The 17,981-nt window shown below is 32.7% G+C and overlaps 2 protein-coding genes across 11 annotated transcripts in view; one reads left to right on the top strand and one right to left on the bottom strand.

Annotated features, from left to right (window-relative positions):
* Positions 1–17,981, bottom strand: part of Miro (mitochondrial Rho GTPase) — a 637,534-nt gene that overhangs the window by 45,157 nt on the left and 574,396 nt on the right. The gene's annotated exons all lie outside the window — the stretch shown is intronic.
* On the top strand, positions 1,450–9,302 carry sax (type I BMP receptor saxophone). Of its 10 annotated transcripts, none has more exons than XM_073988242.1 (11): positions 1,450–1,587; positions 1,910–2,030; positions 2,247–2,282; positions 2,485–2,560; positions 2,639–2,858; positions 2,930–3,153; positions 3,236–3,450; positions 3,523–3,745; positions 3,823–4,010; positions 7,357–7,582; positions 7,796–9,302. In XM_073988242.1, exons 1-11 carry the CDS (start codon positions 1,518–1,520, stop codon positions 7,943–7,945), a joined length of 1,749 nt encoding a protein of 582 aa, XP_073844343.1. In that variant the 5' UTR covers positions 1,450–1,517; the 3' UTR covers positions 7,946–9,302. The 10 variants fall into 10 exon arrangements, with proteins under 10 accessions (XP_073844343.1, XP_073844346.1, XP_073844339.1 ...); XM_073988238.1 differs by having other exon boundaries at positions 1,465–1,587; positions 2,244–2,282; positions 2,933–3,153; XM_073988237.1 differs by having other exon boundaries at positions 1,465–1,587; positions 2,244–2,282.

Genomic DNA, 17,981 nt, shown 5'->3' with positions numbered 1-17,981 from the left:
AAATAGAAATTACGAGGCTTTTCGGTTTTGTGGATCTGAGACATGGTAGAACAAGAAAAGGTAGCAGCAATACCCAGCTGACTGAACTGGGTTGTAGTGTTAGTGTCAAATTCCATACGACATTTTATTTTTGTTATTTATGTATTTATTTCTATGTTTGATGTATATTAGGGATATATATTTTTGAAGAACAAATTTATTCATCAGAAAAAAACTATTTCCCATAAAGACGCCTTCATATCATTGACATGTAACCTCCTCCAGGTCCGAACGACATGCCGCACATTAAAACACCGCATATAGAGGCGGAACAATATTTGTTAATATGTGTGGTATTTTGTTAAACTTGAAAAGAATAAAGCCCTAATAAACATGTGCTTTTTGTTTTCAAAAGCAAACGATTGAAATAGCTTCTCTTTTTTCAATGAATTACCAGCGACCCAAAACATTTTTGCAAGTATTCTACTTTCTGCGAGAAATTATGCATTTAGTGGAATGATATGGAAACATTCAAATTGAAAATCTAACGAGTTTTCATTCATGTTTTTCAAAATAGTCAATCAAATGTGAAAAATTATTAGTTTTTTAAATTCCAATAATTTATAGACATTTCCTTGTTTTGTTTACATGTACGTTGACACTAAGGTTTACAAGCAAAAACAAATTTCAATGTGGTTGTTGTTGAGTTGTATTTGTTGTAGTATTTACTTTACATTATATTTGTTCTACCATGGATCTGAGAAAGTAAAACTGAGAACACATCCAACGTTTGAGTAAAGTTTTGTGTCATTTCTGGTAGATACAAAATACAAATTGAAATATATGTATTTTGTTTTTGTATTTTTTAACGCACACGCAAAACGCAGAGCTATAGGTTTGGCCCTAAATGAAAAATGTACATATGAGTTGCCACATCACTTTGATAAATGAAAATTTTCATAGTGGTTACACTATATGCCTGTTCCAGAACCTGCAAGTATCTACAAATTGTTACTACGATAACAAGTTTCCTTTATTTTATCGACAAAAGCAGTATAAATTAGTAGATTCTTGCAGTTCTGGAACAGACCATATCTGTACCACATTCACAGGTAGCAAATTTGACATCTCATATGACATTCATAGATAGTGTAAACACCCTTTAACATGTTTTATAAAACATGCATCATTTAAGTTGTCAATTCCATACAATATCTCAAATAAATGACGTAAAATCCCATAACACCTGTTTTAAGTGCAAGTGTAAAATGCGTTAAACTTTTTAATTAAACAATTGGTCTGTTCCAGTACTGCAAGAATCTACTAATTTTTACTAACATAACGATAACATAAAGGAAAAAATGTTATCGCAGTAAAAAGTAGTAACTTCTTGCAGGTTCTGGAACAGAGCACATATAAAAATCGATAGTTGACCATGAAAAGTCGACTTTTTGATTTTGTCTATAACCAAAAGTCGTCATCGATATTTCAACCAAAACGGTCGACTAATCGATTAAGTATCCCTAGGTCTCTGTTCAATGGCGATTATTATAAAGTGGAATATTTTTATTTTCATTATTTCTATTATCCATATAAAATATGTGAAAGGTATCTAAACAATATTGTGCGCGAAACAAAATATCAATTAATAACAATAATATGATATAAAACAATTACGGCAAAAGCTAATGTTATGCTAAAACAATCTGTGTTCGTTTTTTTCTCCTCTTCTACACTGAATTTTGTGTTTTGTCCTCTGTGTGTGTATTGTTTGTGTTCTAAGAGCCGTAAAATAATGCAAAACACAACTAACTCATCTAGAATTGAACTTGTAATTAATACATAACAATTAAGCTCTTAATGTATAATATTTATTTTAAAGCAATTTTATTAACTGAGTACGTTTTGTTTTTACTTACATTCCGTTAAGGTGAAATAAATGGGCGCTTGTTAAATGTCCAAGAAAATATGGATAGAGAAACAGAAGTACAACATACAAACAGCAAGGAATTTGTGCCCGCACAAAATTCAATACAGCCACCACATCCAAGGTAAGAAAATTGGATTCATATTTGTAGAATTATAGCTAGGATATAACATGGAAGCTAAGTGGTTGCTAATTGAAATATATTGCTAATTATCTTAATGTATCTTATATTTTTCTTTATCACTTTACCCCCTTTTGAATTAAATATGAACCTCCTCTATAATTACAACCTTCCTACCTACCTACGCTTTAAAATTTATCTATGCAAACTTTAAAGTAGGAGACATTCAAAAGCCAAAAGACGCATGAAAAGAAGGTAAAAAACTCCATGATAAATTTGGACCACAATTATGTTTCTGTTTAGTCAAAATAATGTGTTTTGATTTTGAAAAGTGTTTCCTTTTGTTTTGGAATCTCCATATGTGATGTTCTTCTTTTGGTTTAATATTAATTTCGTTATTTATTCGGAAGTATTGTTTTGTATATTTTTCACAACCACTCATATGATTATTTTCCAGATTTAAATGTTTATCATGCGATGCACCCTGCCACAATGCAACCCAACATGCCCACATGTGCCAGAACGCCATACAGGTTTGTTCTTACATGAAATTACACGCTTCGTTTAAATTATCTTATCTTATTGTGATTTGTTTGGTATGAATTTTACAGTGCTTCAAGTCTCGCATACGTGATTCATTTGGTGAAGAAAGGGTTAATCGTGGATGTATCATGTCTCCAGAACAAATACCCATGTATTGCAATCATAACTTGGGCAGTAATCTTGGTGGACCACGAAAACGTAATACGCAGACCTTTATAAATTTGGAATGTTGTACGGGAGACTATTGTAATGATGGTGATTTTCCAGAACTGCCACCACCTGTAGATGGTAAGAGTTACTTAGATGCTAACAAACATTTATACAGTAATTGTTAATATTGTTTTTATTACTGTTTGCAGAAGTAACACAATTAAATGCCGACAGCAGTAACATTTTGAAAATGACCTTTGCCATATTGGGACCTTTTGTGATTATATCAATATTGGCCTATGTTGCAATTTATTTCATAAGACGCAATCACCGCAAACGTTTAGAGTATTCTAGGACAAAACAAGATCCCGATTCATATTTGGTCAATGATGAATTGTTGCGTGTTACAAGTGCAGGCGACAGCACATTAAGGGTAAATCAAACGAGGATCACAAAAGAAACTCAACTCTTTACTGATTTAGATATTAAACATTTTGTTGTTTTGTCTCTTTTAGGAGTACTTACAACATTCTGTTACATCTGGTTCCGGTTCAGGTCTACCCTTGCTTATACAAAGAACATTGGCCAAACAAGTTACTTTGGTGGAATGTATTGGTCGTGGTAAATATGGAGAGGTTTGGCGTGGTCATTGGCATGGTGAAAATATAGCAGTTAAAATCTTCTTCAGTCGTGATGAAGAGTCATGGAAACGTGAAACTGAAATTTATAGGTATGTTCATTATAAATAAAAAAATATGATTCGTTTTGTTATATACTTACCATATTTGTTACTCTTCCCTAGCACCGTTCTTTTACGTCATGAAAATATTTTGGGTTTCATTGGCTCCGACATGACATCAAGAAACTCTTGTACACAATTATGGTTATTGACACATTATTATCCCCATGGCTCATTATTTGATCATTTGAACCGCAATGCCTTAAGTCATCGTGATATGATTTTGATATGTCTTTCCATTGCTAATGGTTTAGTACATTTACATACAGAGATTTTTGGTACTGAGGTAAATGATCTTTGCTGGCACTGATAAGAAATTATGATTGTTTATAATTGTTATTTTTCTTTCTTGTTTTACTTTAGGGAAAACCTGCTATGGCTCATCGAGATTTAAAATCAAAAAATATTTTGGTCAAACCAAATGGTACATGTGTTATTGCCGATTTCGGCTTAGCCGTTATGCACTCAAATGTTACGGGAAAATTGGATTTGGGTAATAATCCCAAAGTTGGTACAAAACGTTATATGGCTCCTGAAGTTCTGGACGAAAGGTATAAAAACATCATAAAATTAATTTATCCTATAAAGAAATTATCCACCTAGCCACTTGCAATTCGACTATAGTTGGTATTAAATTACTTACTAGACAAATATAGGTTATATTATTTGTATTAAATTTTACATGTAATTTCATAGAGCTGTCAAGAACCTGGTTCCTACTTGCTTGAATATGTAAGCTCTTCGGGAAATAGTAAGCTGGGCGGCCCTGCACGGGCGATAAACACCTTAAATCTGCTAGTATCATCTGTTAAAAATCAGGACGGCGCAGCAGACGTAGGTATTGCGTAAGGGCCAAAAGTTTAGGTTAGGACTAAAGATGCGTAGTCACGTGAACGTGGTTGCGCTCCATTCGGAGACCCTAATTGCAGGGATGCCAACTGTTCCGAGATAAAAATCGATACAGACCAGTTATGTTAAAAACCACCACAAATCTCTACTGACTACGACCAAAAAAACACTAACAAAATGTGTAAATACGACAGAAATTATCAACTGTTACACGAAAAGAGAAATTAAAAAAAAAAAAATCACACATACATATGTATGTACATGTTTTTATAAAATATCCGATTCCCATGCTTTTCTATATTATTGAACACGAGCTGTCAATCAAATGTATCAATAGGTTTGTCCTTGTACTTTCTCAGTAAATATTACTCAGTAACTTCTTTTTAGAGAGTAAAGCATTTTATACTCTTTCAAAGGAAAAAATTAAAAAAGTAAAAAGACAACATTCAGTAATAATTTTCAATTTGATTAATATTTACGTTTATGATATATGAATATTTTAAACTTTTGACAACTGCCTAAAGCTACAAAATGTTACTGAACAAAATTCCTTCAGTAAAAATTATAAGTTCTCAGTAATAGAAATTTCAAAACAAGTTTCTCAATTCATTCTCTTTTACTGAACATTTGTAGGTTTGTCCTTGTACTTTCTCAGTAAATATTACTCAGCAACTTCTTTTTAGAGAGTAAACCATTTTATACTCTTTCAAAGGAAAAAATTAAAAAAGTAAAAAGACAACATTCAATAAAAATGTTCAATTTTATTAATATTTACGATTATGATATTTGAATATTTTAAACTTTTGACAACTGCCTAAAGCTACAAAATGTTACTGAACAAAATTCCTTCAGTAAAAATTATAAGTTCTCAGTAATAAAAATGTGAAAACAAGTTTCTCATTTCATTCTCTTTTACTGAACATTTGTGTAAAAAAACAACATTCAGTAATAATTTGTAATAATTATTACAAATTATCGAGTACGCAGACACACTTAATATTTCACTCGATGCACAATTTACTCCTTTCCGTTTGCTTTAAAAGTGATGATAATAAATAATATTGCTTAAAAATCGCTACAACCGCTACATTAAACCGCCAAAATCGCTACGATTTAAATTAAAAAATCGCTAAAACTCTTAAACAGTATTTTTTGTAAGTCAAAAATTGCCACAAATAGCGGGAAAACCACCAACTGTTAAATTGTGTTCGACTTGGATAGTTACGTTGTGATTATAAAGGAAGAAGTTGACAAGGTTATTTGTATACGAATTAGAAATTGCCTGTTTGTATATGGAATGATAGGAAAACGAACATTTGCCAATAAAAAAATAAGAATATCTTTCTCATATCTACCAAGTATTCAGGGTATTTTTGTTTGCAGTACAGGAAAACGACAAAGCCTCCGTAAAGAGACCACTCGACTTCATAACCTCTGACGGCCGAAATTTTCTCAACCATCGAAAAGCTGATTGGCAAGGTGTCAAAGAATTTACCAATCACCGCTTTAGAGCAGTGCCGAACAGCCATTTGTCGCTGGTTACGAAGATTTTCGGCAATTCACACACATACGATCCGAACGGCAAGAAAGAGCGGGCAAGAGAGAGCAAATGTTTTGTAGCTTGCGTCACGCAAGTTGCGTGTATCGCTCTTCTTGGTCGGCACTGCTTTAGAGATCTGCCCAATCCGTCTGATCCTCGGGAAGCTGAGAGAATTTTCCGGGACATCATCATTGCTGCAGCCGCTCGAAACATATGTGCTGATCGAATAACCGAAAACATATCAAATTTCCCAGCTGAGGTGACAGGACTAGCAAATGAATGTCATGAGCTTCGTCGTAAAACCAGCAGCTTATAGAGCACACCGAGAGGAGAGAGAGAGGAGGTACCACTACAATTTAGGATGAACAATGTTACAAACGCCATGTGAAACGCAAAGCCTGGAAAGTTGGTCTCACAACTGGAGGCAGGAAAGGGTACAGCAGATGTGAATCGTACAAGCTGATTTCCCTCATTTCGTCAGTAGTAAAGATTTTAGAGGCACTACTCCTCCCCATGATGAGAAGTTTTCAGCTTTCCTCCAGCCGTGTTGGAAAGGTGGATAATCAACTATATAAGTGGACGCGTGTCATTTGAGAAATGTGGAAATTATAAGTCCAAGACCTGTAGAGTGGAACAGGGAGTTCTGCGGAACTGCTTAATCTTTACCTTTCTGAAATTTCACAACCTCCAGATGGCAAAGAGATGGGGATGATTGTACTATCTTGCCAGAATTCTGACCTGAGGACTGCAACATGGTGCCTCCTCATGACAGCAGTGGCCCATCTTCTTGAGTATACGCCGATTTTATCTGCACATACCGGTTCCTGCTTGGGAGTTATCGCCTTTAGGATCCCCGCCACGATATAGTGCACATGTCTTCCTCACCCAGGCACGTCAGGAGGGATTTTCATGATCTGTATAGAGAGGTCCAATGGTACAAATGGCTTGAATAGCATTCGCATTGATACAGTTGCGCAGGCAGTACATAAAACTGACTTCCGTATCATTATTTGCTTTGTGTTGTTTAAACTTCGTCAAAATATTTCAGTTGCACGCTCATGCATTGTTCATCGAAAATGCAACTAAATGTATCAGAAATAAAAATGATACATGTTTGCTTTTTACCAGCCTTAAAAATAGGTATTTTTGACGTTTTGAAACACGTAGATTCGCAGTTGTTAAATACAACGGCGTTAAGAAATATAATACTTTGCAGATTTTCAGTCATTTGTAAAGCAACTGACGAAGCGGAAATCAGCCTTATTGCTCGAGCCCCCTCTATGTTAAGGAAGACTGTCACAGCAAAGATTGAGTTCTACAAGCTTCTAAAGTTTACTTTTCGGCTCCCAGCAAAATATTAGAATGAAAACATGTTACTAACACATAAAAGTATTAAATCTTAAAACGGATGTTAAAGGATATAAAAGTAGATTAAGAATTTTACATATTTTTATCGTTTATTACAACAAACTTATAAAATTTTAAATTATTTGTCTCTTTATTTCCAGTATTGATATGTACAACTTTGAGGCTTTACGACGTACCGATATCTATGCTCTAGGTTTAGTTATCTGGGAAGTATGTCGACGAACGATATCATGCGGAATTGCTGAAGAATATAAAGTACCCTATTACGATGTAGTACCATCAGATCCAAGCTTTGAAGATATGCGAAAAGTTGTATGTGTGGACAATTATCGACCGTCCATACCAAATCGTTGGAGTTCAGATCCGGTAAGAAACGTAGATATGTACATATGTATATACCCAAAGTCTATACTAGGTGGACTGATAAGTCCGGCTGACTAATAAGTTTGCGACAAAAATATATTATTTTGATAAGTTAGTTGTCTAAGGTAGCAGTCTTGTCGGCCGACCTTGTATAGACCTTGCACATACCACCGATAAAAAGCAAATAATTTGATTAATTTTATTGTATTTGTTTAGCTATTGGCAGGTATGTCCAAACTAATGAAAGAATGCTGGCATCAAAATCCAAATGTACGTCTACCTGCATTGCGTATTAAAAAGTCTATCAGCAAACTGGCTTCCGCAGATGAAAAATTGCGTCTTGATTATGACGAAGTTTGCGTTTAATAAAAACAACAAAAACGCAACGTCAAAACCCCTCCCTTCCCCCTCAATAAGGTTTATACATTAGTTGTATCTATGCATATATATAGGTTTAGTAAGTTTGTAATATAATTGTCGTTTAAGACAAAGCAAAAATTGCAAACTACTCGATCATAAGAATAAGAACATAAACAAATGCAATTTTATCATAAGTACTACATATTTCAAGTGTAATATTTGTACTGTTATATAGTTTACACATACACAACAATTTATAAATTAGGAAAACACAGTTATACTTTTGAAAGTATTAAAAAAAAAAACAAACAAACAAAAAAACAGAATGAGGATGTTGTATAATCAGGTTATTATACTTCTATATACAAACAAACATATATATGTTAAGAGAAATGAAAGAAACGTTAAATGATATCTGAGAAATCAATAACTAATTGACTTAAGTTATGTGAATCCCGGAATATTGCATACGACTGTTGCCTTTGTAAAACCCTATTTTTATCTTAATATTTTGCCTTACACAAAAAATCCTATCCAATTGGCCTTCTATATATGAACAAAATACTATTTTAAAATAGTGCCTTTATATTACAGCTTCAAACAACAAATATGCCTTACAATAATGTAAAATAGAAAAGAAAAACAAACAAAACTGAAATATGTAGCTATCAGTTCTAGACCATAGTCATTATTAGTTTGCTACCACTATTATTGATTACATTATGTGCAGCTTTATTCATGCTTCCATTTATATTTATACATTTATTTCTATTCTCCTTTTTACACCTCACACTATCATCATGTGCCATTTTCAAAATCCAATTTCATCGATTTGTGATCGATAACACAAGCATTTTGTTTTTTTTTTCGAATTTCATTTTGCATATATCCCCATTACAAACAACGTACATACAAATATGATGAAAATTTACTGACATATTTAGTCGTATACAATCATATTTAGTGTATTGTATTGAATAGCAAGTAACGTAGTTTATAATATCAACTAAAAGTACATATTTGATACATTTTATATTATAGAGAATCGAATTGACAACATTACTACTACTAACCTAATACCAATGTATTCATAACTTCTGTACAAAGAATCATACATTTTTTTTCTTTTCTAAACTACAAATAAATGTTAATAGTAACATTAATAGAATATAACATAACAGAAAACAAATTAGTTTGTAGTTACATACATATATATATATATATTTTTAGTATTAAATATAAAATTGAAGAGAAAAAAACAAAATAATTTACATACACATTTTTTAGATGAGTAAATACTAACGAATAAGAAATTATTATTAATAAAATAAAAAAGAGTAGTAATAATGAGTTAATAAGGTAAGGATAAAGTGAGTTTTATTTGTGAATTAAAAAATAACCGTAAGTCTCTAGAAAACAGCCCAACAAAATCAAACTTGAGATAAATAATGTCAGGAGCATAGCATCAATGTGCACTCAAATTCATTTCGGAGTTGGCCAATAGAGAATATCAGAGCAATTATGAATGCCAGTTCCCCATGAATTTTTTCAAACTCAACTCCTCCCTTACCCCCCGTTTACACTTGCATGTGACTGTTCGAAAAATACAAATACACTGAAATATGTTCACGGTTACACCAACTTTCAGCAAAGATATACAGGCATGCCACAGAAACGAATTCCGATAGAAAGTGGAATTTATTCCGTATTTAGCTTCTTCAGAAACTGAAAAAAGATTTGTTTTGGAATAAAACCACTTTTGAATTGTTGTCTTATTAGAACGACGGTCATTTATTTGTTAGAGTTTTATTTAATTGAATTAATTGAGCTATCATGTGCAGCCCTATTCTGAACGCATGGAAGTTGTGAATTTTTTCCCATTCCCACATTTTCGTATTCTGAATAAAATGTTGTGGGAGTGTTTTTCCCATTTCCCACCTCCCCTCATTCTGAATGAAGTTCGGGAATTTGGAATTTGTATGCATTCTCTATCTTGAATTGTGGGAGAATTTTGTGTCTCTTTGTGGGAAAAATCTCCCCAGCAAACAGTGTGGGAATTTGAAAACAAGTTTCAAGAAATTTCATATTTTTATGGTTGTATTTATCCTCATACCATTCATATTTAATATGTCTTTATAAACACAACTCAGGTGTGTACATGGTACAATTAGAAAGGTAGATGCATCGGCGAATTGCTACAACAAAGCAACTTTTTTTGTAATGTAAACTGCATGGTACAATTACTTAGGTAGAAACATCGGCGAATTGCTACAACAAAGCAACTTTTTTTGTAATGTAAACTGTCAAAATTTTCGCCAAATGTTTTCTTGTTGTCTCTTTTTATCGCTTGTGTTTGTACAGTGAAGTGAACACATGCTATCTCTTACTTACCGAATCATATGGTTTTTGTTTTGATTTTTCATGGCGAATTCCTAGTTTTTTGACGTTTTAGATTCGATCAGCTGGGCTGAGGCATCTACCCAAGTAATTGTACCATGGTAAACTGTCAAAATTTTCGCCAAATGGTCTCTTGTTGTCTCTTTTTATCGCTTGTGTTTGTCTATATAAGTGTAGACATGCTATCTCTTTCTTACCGAATCATATGGTTTTTTGTTTTGATTTTTCATGGCGAATTCCTAGTTTTTTGACGTTTTAGATTCGATCAGCTGGGCTGAGGCATCTACCCATGGCCCAATTGGTCCTCCGGCAAAATCAGATGATTTCGATTTGAGCTGTCAAAATTCATATTTGTCATTTGAATTCGCTGTGAGGTATTGAAATGTCGAACTGTATAGAAACAGGTAGATGTATCTCGAAAAAAGAAAACAAATAAACTTAATGTTGTACACGTAAAATGTCAACATTTGTTGTGTTTGTATGAGAATTTAATTTACAATAACTTATTTTAGCAGTTCAAGTTCGATCAGCTGGTATTTTCTGTTTCGTCAAACAAAAATAACTATGGTAACAACTTTTTCTCGGAAAATCTTTTGTATGTATCTACCTGAATTGACAAAAAAGAAATTCGCCTCAAAAATTTTTTCGCCTCTGTTTATGAATTTTGACATTTAATATCTTCATTTTTCTTTGAATTCGCTTGATGGAGGGCCTGTTATTGGGCCATGCATCTACCTTTCTAATTGTACCATGGTACGTACCCAACCATTTCGGTTGGGTACGTGGTTCTTACTTTACAATGTTGGTTGCGTACCAAACATGTACGCTACGATTGTCGTTGGGTACATGTACACAAACGCTAAACATTTTTTTAAAGTTTATGTACATGTACGGTAGCTTATCGTAGTGTAACTTTTCATGCCATGTGCGGTACAAAACATTATGGTACGGTATGTATGTATGTTTTCGGACGCTGCATTTCTTACAAGAAAAATGTCAGTTATCAACAACCCACTGTAATAATACATACGGGTATGTGATGGAAAACGATTCGACTCTTTTTGCCATAAATTGAAAATTGATTTTAAAAATATTATTCAAATAAGGGGCTTTTGCGAAGCAAAACTATATATATCATCAACGGCACTCCGATTATATACCATTTCGATTCCGCAAATCGAGTCGATTCGGTTTTCATCACATACCCGATAGTAATCCATAAAAATAAATACAGCTTTAGGGGTCGATTTTGCATTGCCACTAAACTTTAGTTGCATTGTCAATTGTCAGCACAACTGAGATGAAATGTTGTATTATTGTTTGCAACCCAACTGGGTTGTCGATAAACGTGTTATCGATCAGTGTTTTTTTTCAAACTTTTGAACTCTAAAATCCAAAAGGCACAATTCGCCAAAAAAAAAACTATTTTAAAATGATGGTGGAATTATTTTCGATGATGAAGAAAATGTACAGGACATAGCATTTATTAGAATAAATTTGAGGGACATGTCGAATCCATTGGAATTGCCACCTGCACTGTAACTTGAAGCTCATGTTGGAATGATCTGTATAATCAGTAAATTATTTTAGGTTTAAGGCGTATTTTCGATCGCCAAAGGATGCCGTAGTTTACATTGTGGAAACGTCAAAGGATAACTTCAACGTATGTTACAGTTCAACAGCAATACCCCCACTTTTAAAAGTGTGCGCTGCGTTGAGATTTTTGCGGAGGGAAGTTTCCAAAGTCCCATGGCAATGATTACAATTGCATGGCTCAGTATACATTGTCGAAGGTATTGAAGGAAGTTGTCCACTTGATAGAGGACAGATTGTTGTCGAACGTATTGAAGGAATTGTGCCAAAATTGAATTGGATCGTTGCGAAGTTGACGGAGGAGGAAAAAAGACAAAGCAAAAATCATTTTTATTCAAAAACGTAGCCGATAGCCTTAGATGCTAGTACTATTTTTTATATAATTTTATTGTAATTTATTATTATAATAAATATTTGAAATAAATAAATAAATTCAAAAACGAAATTCCCTGGCGTTGTCGGCTGTATAGATGGACCCATGTGCACATTGGATTTGCACTCAATTTATCAATTAATATTTCAAACTGTTGTTTTATTGTTATTTTCAGCATATTGATACACAAAATTAATCAATCATGCAAATAATCAACAATTGTTAAAAAATGTTTTTTCCTTTCAATTTTAATTCTTGTTTCTTCGAAAATATTCACTGCAACTGGTTGCTGAAAAAAATCCGGTTCGTCAACTGAGATTCGCAACTTCAGTTGAAGGTTGCCATACATAAAGTAATTTTGACAACTGACAACTCCACTCAACGATAATTGCTATCGATAATCGACCCTTAAAAGGTATGGCGGCATCTGTAGCAGCCGTTTTTTGTTTTGACAATTGTTTTTAGACTGAAGAATTTGTGGGAAAGTCGCAAAAAGGTGAACAAATATCGTCTAAATGGGTCATTAAATGGCAAAAAAATACAAATGTTTAATATTGCATTATGGATGATGGCCATAACGGCAAATGCTGAGGAATACCAAGGAGACCAAGCAAAACTTTGTGGAAGTTGTTCCAGAGGATGGCAAGATTTCACTTGAGATTTGTGCACTGGTTCAAAAGAGGTCGTGAAAGATCCGATCTTCATCATTTGAACGAATTCCAGGAATAGTAAATACATTCAGTTCGTGAAAAATCAGGGGCCTAATAACGTGATTCGATCGAGAATTTGCTCGTGAATTAGTTTACGACACGATAAAAAAACGGCATGACAAAACTCGATCGAAAATGTTCAAGCAATGTTATCGATTTTTTCGATAGTAACCGGTAATCGATCAGGTAATCTTCGGGGAATATTATGAAGGTAGACGCCAAAAAATGTGTTTATTTTAAAACAAAAACTACAAACCAAAATTATGAATGAAAAAATGTAAATATTTGACGAATTTGTTGAACAATACATTGAATAATAAATTCGGAATGAAGTAGTGCTAAGAAAACAAGAAAATTATCTATGTTTATAAAAACTTTTTGAGATTGTTGTAAAAGACATCTGTGGTGGTGCTTTCATGTAATAAACGAGTGTGTGCGCGCATTTTTTGTTTAATTTGCATTCGAGCCTATTCATGTGGAAATAAAAATTAAGGTTCATAGAAAAATATCTATTTTATCAAGGTATATACAAGGTAGAAATGACAATCAGCTGTATTCTTACTTTTCTTGTAAAATTAGTTTTCAAAATGTAATAGAGTCTACTCATAAAATTTGAAACTTCCAAATTTTCTACGATAAAATACTTCTTTTATCCTAAACGCGTAATCAAAAGGACCAACGGCAGTTCTGAATGCTTTATATTTACATTTTGATTCAAATTTGTTCTAGTTTAGAGGATTTTCAAAATGTATTTATGTTTTTCCTGAGAAAATTTTAAGAACGACCCTATTATTCAATATTTTCTTTGACATTTAATTTTCTATAATAACTATGTTGTTTTTGTAAATTTGTTGTTGTAATTCATGCATATACCTTATATGAATTTGCCTTGTATTTTATCTTTAATTACATGCATTAAAATTGTGGCATTGTATTTAAGAAGCGTGTTTAAATCCATTTTTGTTTTAAGTATTGCAAAATATGATGTTTTTATTAATATTTTTGCCCAATTCCCCATCAATTTATTTTGCGAATTTTTTCACAAACATTTTACGCTCTCCCTTTCGATACCTAAATAAGGTAAAAAATCATAAACAATGTATTCAATCGGTCGGAAACCTTTTATGGGGCTATATCAACGTGCGGACCTATGTTTTTGGTGGAGAAGTTTTGTGACCACTGGGAACCTCAAATGTCGAATTGCAGATACTTAGGTCAAAAGTTGTACCTAAAATCCAAAAAATCGGGAGGTACCGTTATATGGTGGCTGCACGAAAATATGGACCTATATTGACAGTTTTTGGTGGAGATGTTTTGTGACCGCTGTCTTACAGGTAGTTCGGTTAAAAATTGTAGTTAAAATCTTCAAACTACCGAAAATCGGGAGGTACCGCTTGGGGGCTATACCACTTGTGACCACTGGGAACCTCAAATGTTCAATTGCAGGTAGTTTGGTCAAAAAATATAGTTAAAATCCACAAAATACCAAAATATTTCTGCGGTGTAGCATTTTTTATTGAAGAATTCCTAGTTGGGATTTTAGTTTATTTTTTTTAATTTATCTATAAGTTAAATTTTATTATTTTTTAATATTCAGTTTAAATATTTTTGTTTGTATGTTAAATATGTTTGTGTTCAATTTTATATACCTATATCCCAGTCAGCATTTTTTGAAAATTTTAATCAAATTCGAGTCTTTTTTGATCCGACTGCACGATTAAAAAGCTAGAATATGAGCTCATTTTCTGATCATAAAAGACTCCTTTGTCGGTAGGAAAACATAACCTCAGGCGACTCGTCTAAGCAAATCACAAATGAGTCTTCCTCTGTATTAGTTTCGAGTCATTTTTGCCCATTTTCTGATGGTATATAAAGTCTTTTTCGATTCGCATTTCAATCATTTATTGGTGATTTGTTGAATAATTTGGGACTCTTTTTCGAGTCTTTTTTGGGTCATGTTTATAATCGTTTATGAATCTTTAGAGAGTCATTTATGAGTATTTTTATTAAACGAAATAAATTAAAAGAATTTTCCCTTCATTCTCTTTTTCTTTCCTTTCCTTTGTTTTCTTTTCTGCTTTGTTATGACTTTTAATTATCATTTATGTTTGGCGGTGAACATGTGTTGTGTTTGTATATACACTTAATATTATACGTTACATTTATATCAAAGTTTTGTAGAAAGTGTATATGAGAATTTTATTTTTTTATTTACAACCAAATAAAAATAAAACAAAGCAATCAGTTTTTAATCACCTAACTGTTTAAAATATGATCAGAAGATACATAATTATAATCACTTTTCAAACACCTGCATGACCCTTTTTTGATTAAGCACTTTTCAATCTTCCAGATGATCAAAATGTGACAATAAATAACAAAAAATGGTCACATTTTAAACACTTTAATGACTAATTTGTGATTGCTACACATTTATTGTTGTATTTTAAATTGAACTCTTTTTAATCACTACAGGGAGTCACTTTCGAGTCCCTTTCTGATCATACAAGCGACTTAATCAGTTTTTGATCACCAAAAAGACTCTAAAAAGACTCCTCAATGTGATTTTTGAAAAAACAGTCTTCCAAATGCTATCTGGGATGTAGTTTAATATTCAATGTAGTTTGTTTGCAACTAAATAAAATGGGCATATCCGCCTGGTGGCAAGTATTGAAAATAAATAAAATAAAAAAATCTGGAGGTACTGTTATATGGGGGCTATACCAAAAAGTGGTCCAATATAGCCCATTTTCGAACTTGACCTGCCTATAGAAAAAAATACGCTTGGGTGCAAAAATATAGCGCTCTAGCTCAATTATTGCGAACGCTAGAGAACAGACGGACATGGCTAGATCGCCTTGGAATTTTATCCTGATCAAGAATATATATACTTTATCATAGCGATTATGAATGTTCACGCAGCACTGTGGTCGAAATCACTGATCTAGCGGCGCGAAATTAATAACTTGGAAACGAATGGAGATATCTTTCTGAAATTTTGCACAAACTCAGTCTGTGTCCGTGGGTAATAAGGGGCTAAATATGAACCAAATCGGCTAATATTTTGGTACATCCCCCATATAACGGTACCTCCTGATATTCGGTATTTTGAGGATTTAAGCCAGCCTTTGACCTTTATAATTGGGCCATGGTCCTCTCTCAAAAACAAATGATTTTGATTTGAGCTGTCAAAATTCATATTTGTCATTTGAATTCGCTGTGAGGTAGAGAAATGTCAAACTGTAGAGGAACAGGTAGATGTATATCGAAAAAGAAAACTAATCAACTTTATGTTGTACACGTAAAATGTCAACATTTGTTGTGTTTCGTATTAGAATTTAATTTACAATAACATATTTTGGCAGTTAAAGATCGATCAGCTGGTATTTTCTGTTACGCCAAACAAAAATAACTGTGTCAACAACTTTTTCTGAAAATGTTATGTATGCATCTACCTTAAATGACAATAAAGAAATTCGCCTCAAAAATATTCCGTGTCGGCGAAAACAAATTTGTCGCCTTTGTTTATGAATTTTGACATTTAAAATCTTTGTTTGATGATGATGTTTATAATTGGGCTAGTTATGTATTATGTACAAATTGAGCATATTAACATACCTTTTGTTCAGCATATACTTAAATTTGATTGATTCGGGTTCAAATTCTTGAATGTATTTTGAGATTAAACTTTCAGCCCTATTCTGAACATTCCCATGGGAGCGAAATTTCCCGTTCCCACGTTTTCCATATTCTCAACGACGTGGGAACAGCAAAACATGGGAGCAGAAATTCGAAATTAGTTATACCAAATTATTATAGCATACTTTTGGGGGCTGTCATTTTGTTTTGTAATACAAAATGCCTATTTGCATTGCATATTTTAGCGTGTTATTATTACATATCGTCACCATAAATTTCCGAAGACGTATCTCAAAAAAAAAAAAAAAATACGTTTTTGATTGAATCTAACCCCCAGTTTTTGTAACTTATTTTTGTTCGTTCGTCTATATTCGTAATAATTTAGGCATTCATAGCTCAGCCCCCAGATGACATACACATCTAATTTTTCGTATACCCGTTCCATATATCGTTAAGGATTCCTCATTTAAAAATCAGCGCTCTACATTTGCGCTAAAGCGAGTAAATTGATCTACAAAATTTGACAATTCGTGTGAGAAGAATAAACATTTTTACAAAAACTGGGGGTAAAACTAAAACACATGCCCTTGCAAAATTTCAAGCTTCTACGTTCAAAAATAACGATCCTATTCAAGAAAAGGCATTTCGGAAAATGGAATAGCATTGCAATAATTTGGCATATATGTATGTACGTTTGTGTGATCGTTTTCGTGTCGTTGAGGAGACTAACACGTTTTCAATAGAACATTAGTCGTCTGATTTAAAAAACCCGAAGGTTATATTACGAAAATGAATAAAAGTTGTAAAGCTGTATATATTTTATTATTGTTGTTATTATGGTTATTTTAATAATTATTGCCAAAAATTCTTTTGAAATTGATTTGTTTTTACTTGCTGAGCTGAGTTAATAGAATCAACCATGACTCTTTTTCTCGTATTTCAATACATATGGTCTGTTCAAGAACTGCAAAAATCTACTAATTTTTACTACTTTTTTTTTGTTTTGTTCGATAACATAAAGGAAAATTTTTTATCGGTGTAAAACAGTCAGATTCTTGCAGATTTTTGTATCATATAAGAATATGCAAAATCCTAAGACTACTAATGACATATTTTACAGTACATTTTGTATGCTTTTATTAAGCAAACACATGGCGATTATAAATATTTGCAATAATTTTGTCGTGTAGATGTCTTAAAATATGAAATTTCATAAAAATATGAAATTTCATAAAAATATGAAATTTCATAAAAATATGAAATTTCTTGAAACTTTTTTCAAACTCCCACACTGTTTGCTTGGGAAATTTTTCCCACAAAAAGACACAAA

This window comes from Musca autumnalis, unplaced genomic scaffold (assembly GCF_047663935.1).
Source record: "Musca autumnalis isolate F117 unplaced genomic scaffold, ASM4766393v1 scaffold_5, whole genome shotgun sequence".
In the NCBI taxonomy this organism is placed as follows: domain Eukaryota; kingdom Metazoa; phylum Arthropoda; class Insecta; order Diptera; family Muscidae; genus Musca; species Musca autumnalis.
Note: the sequence above shows the minus strand (reverse complement) of the source record. Positions and strands in the feature narration are given on the sequence as shown.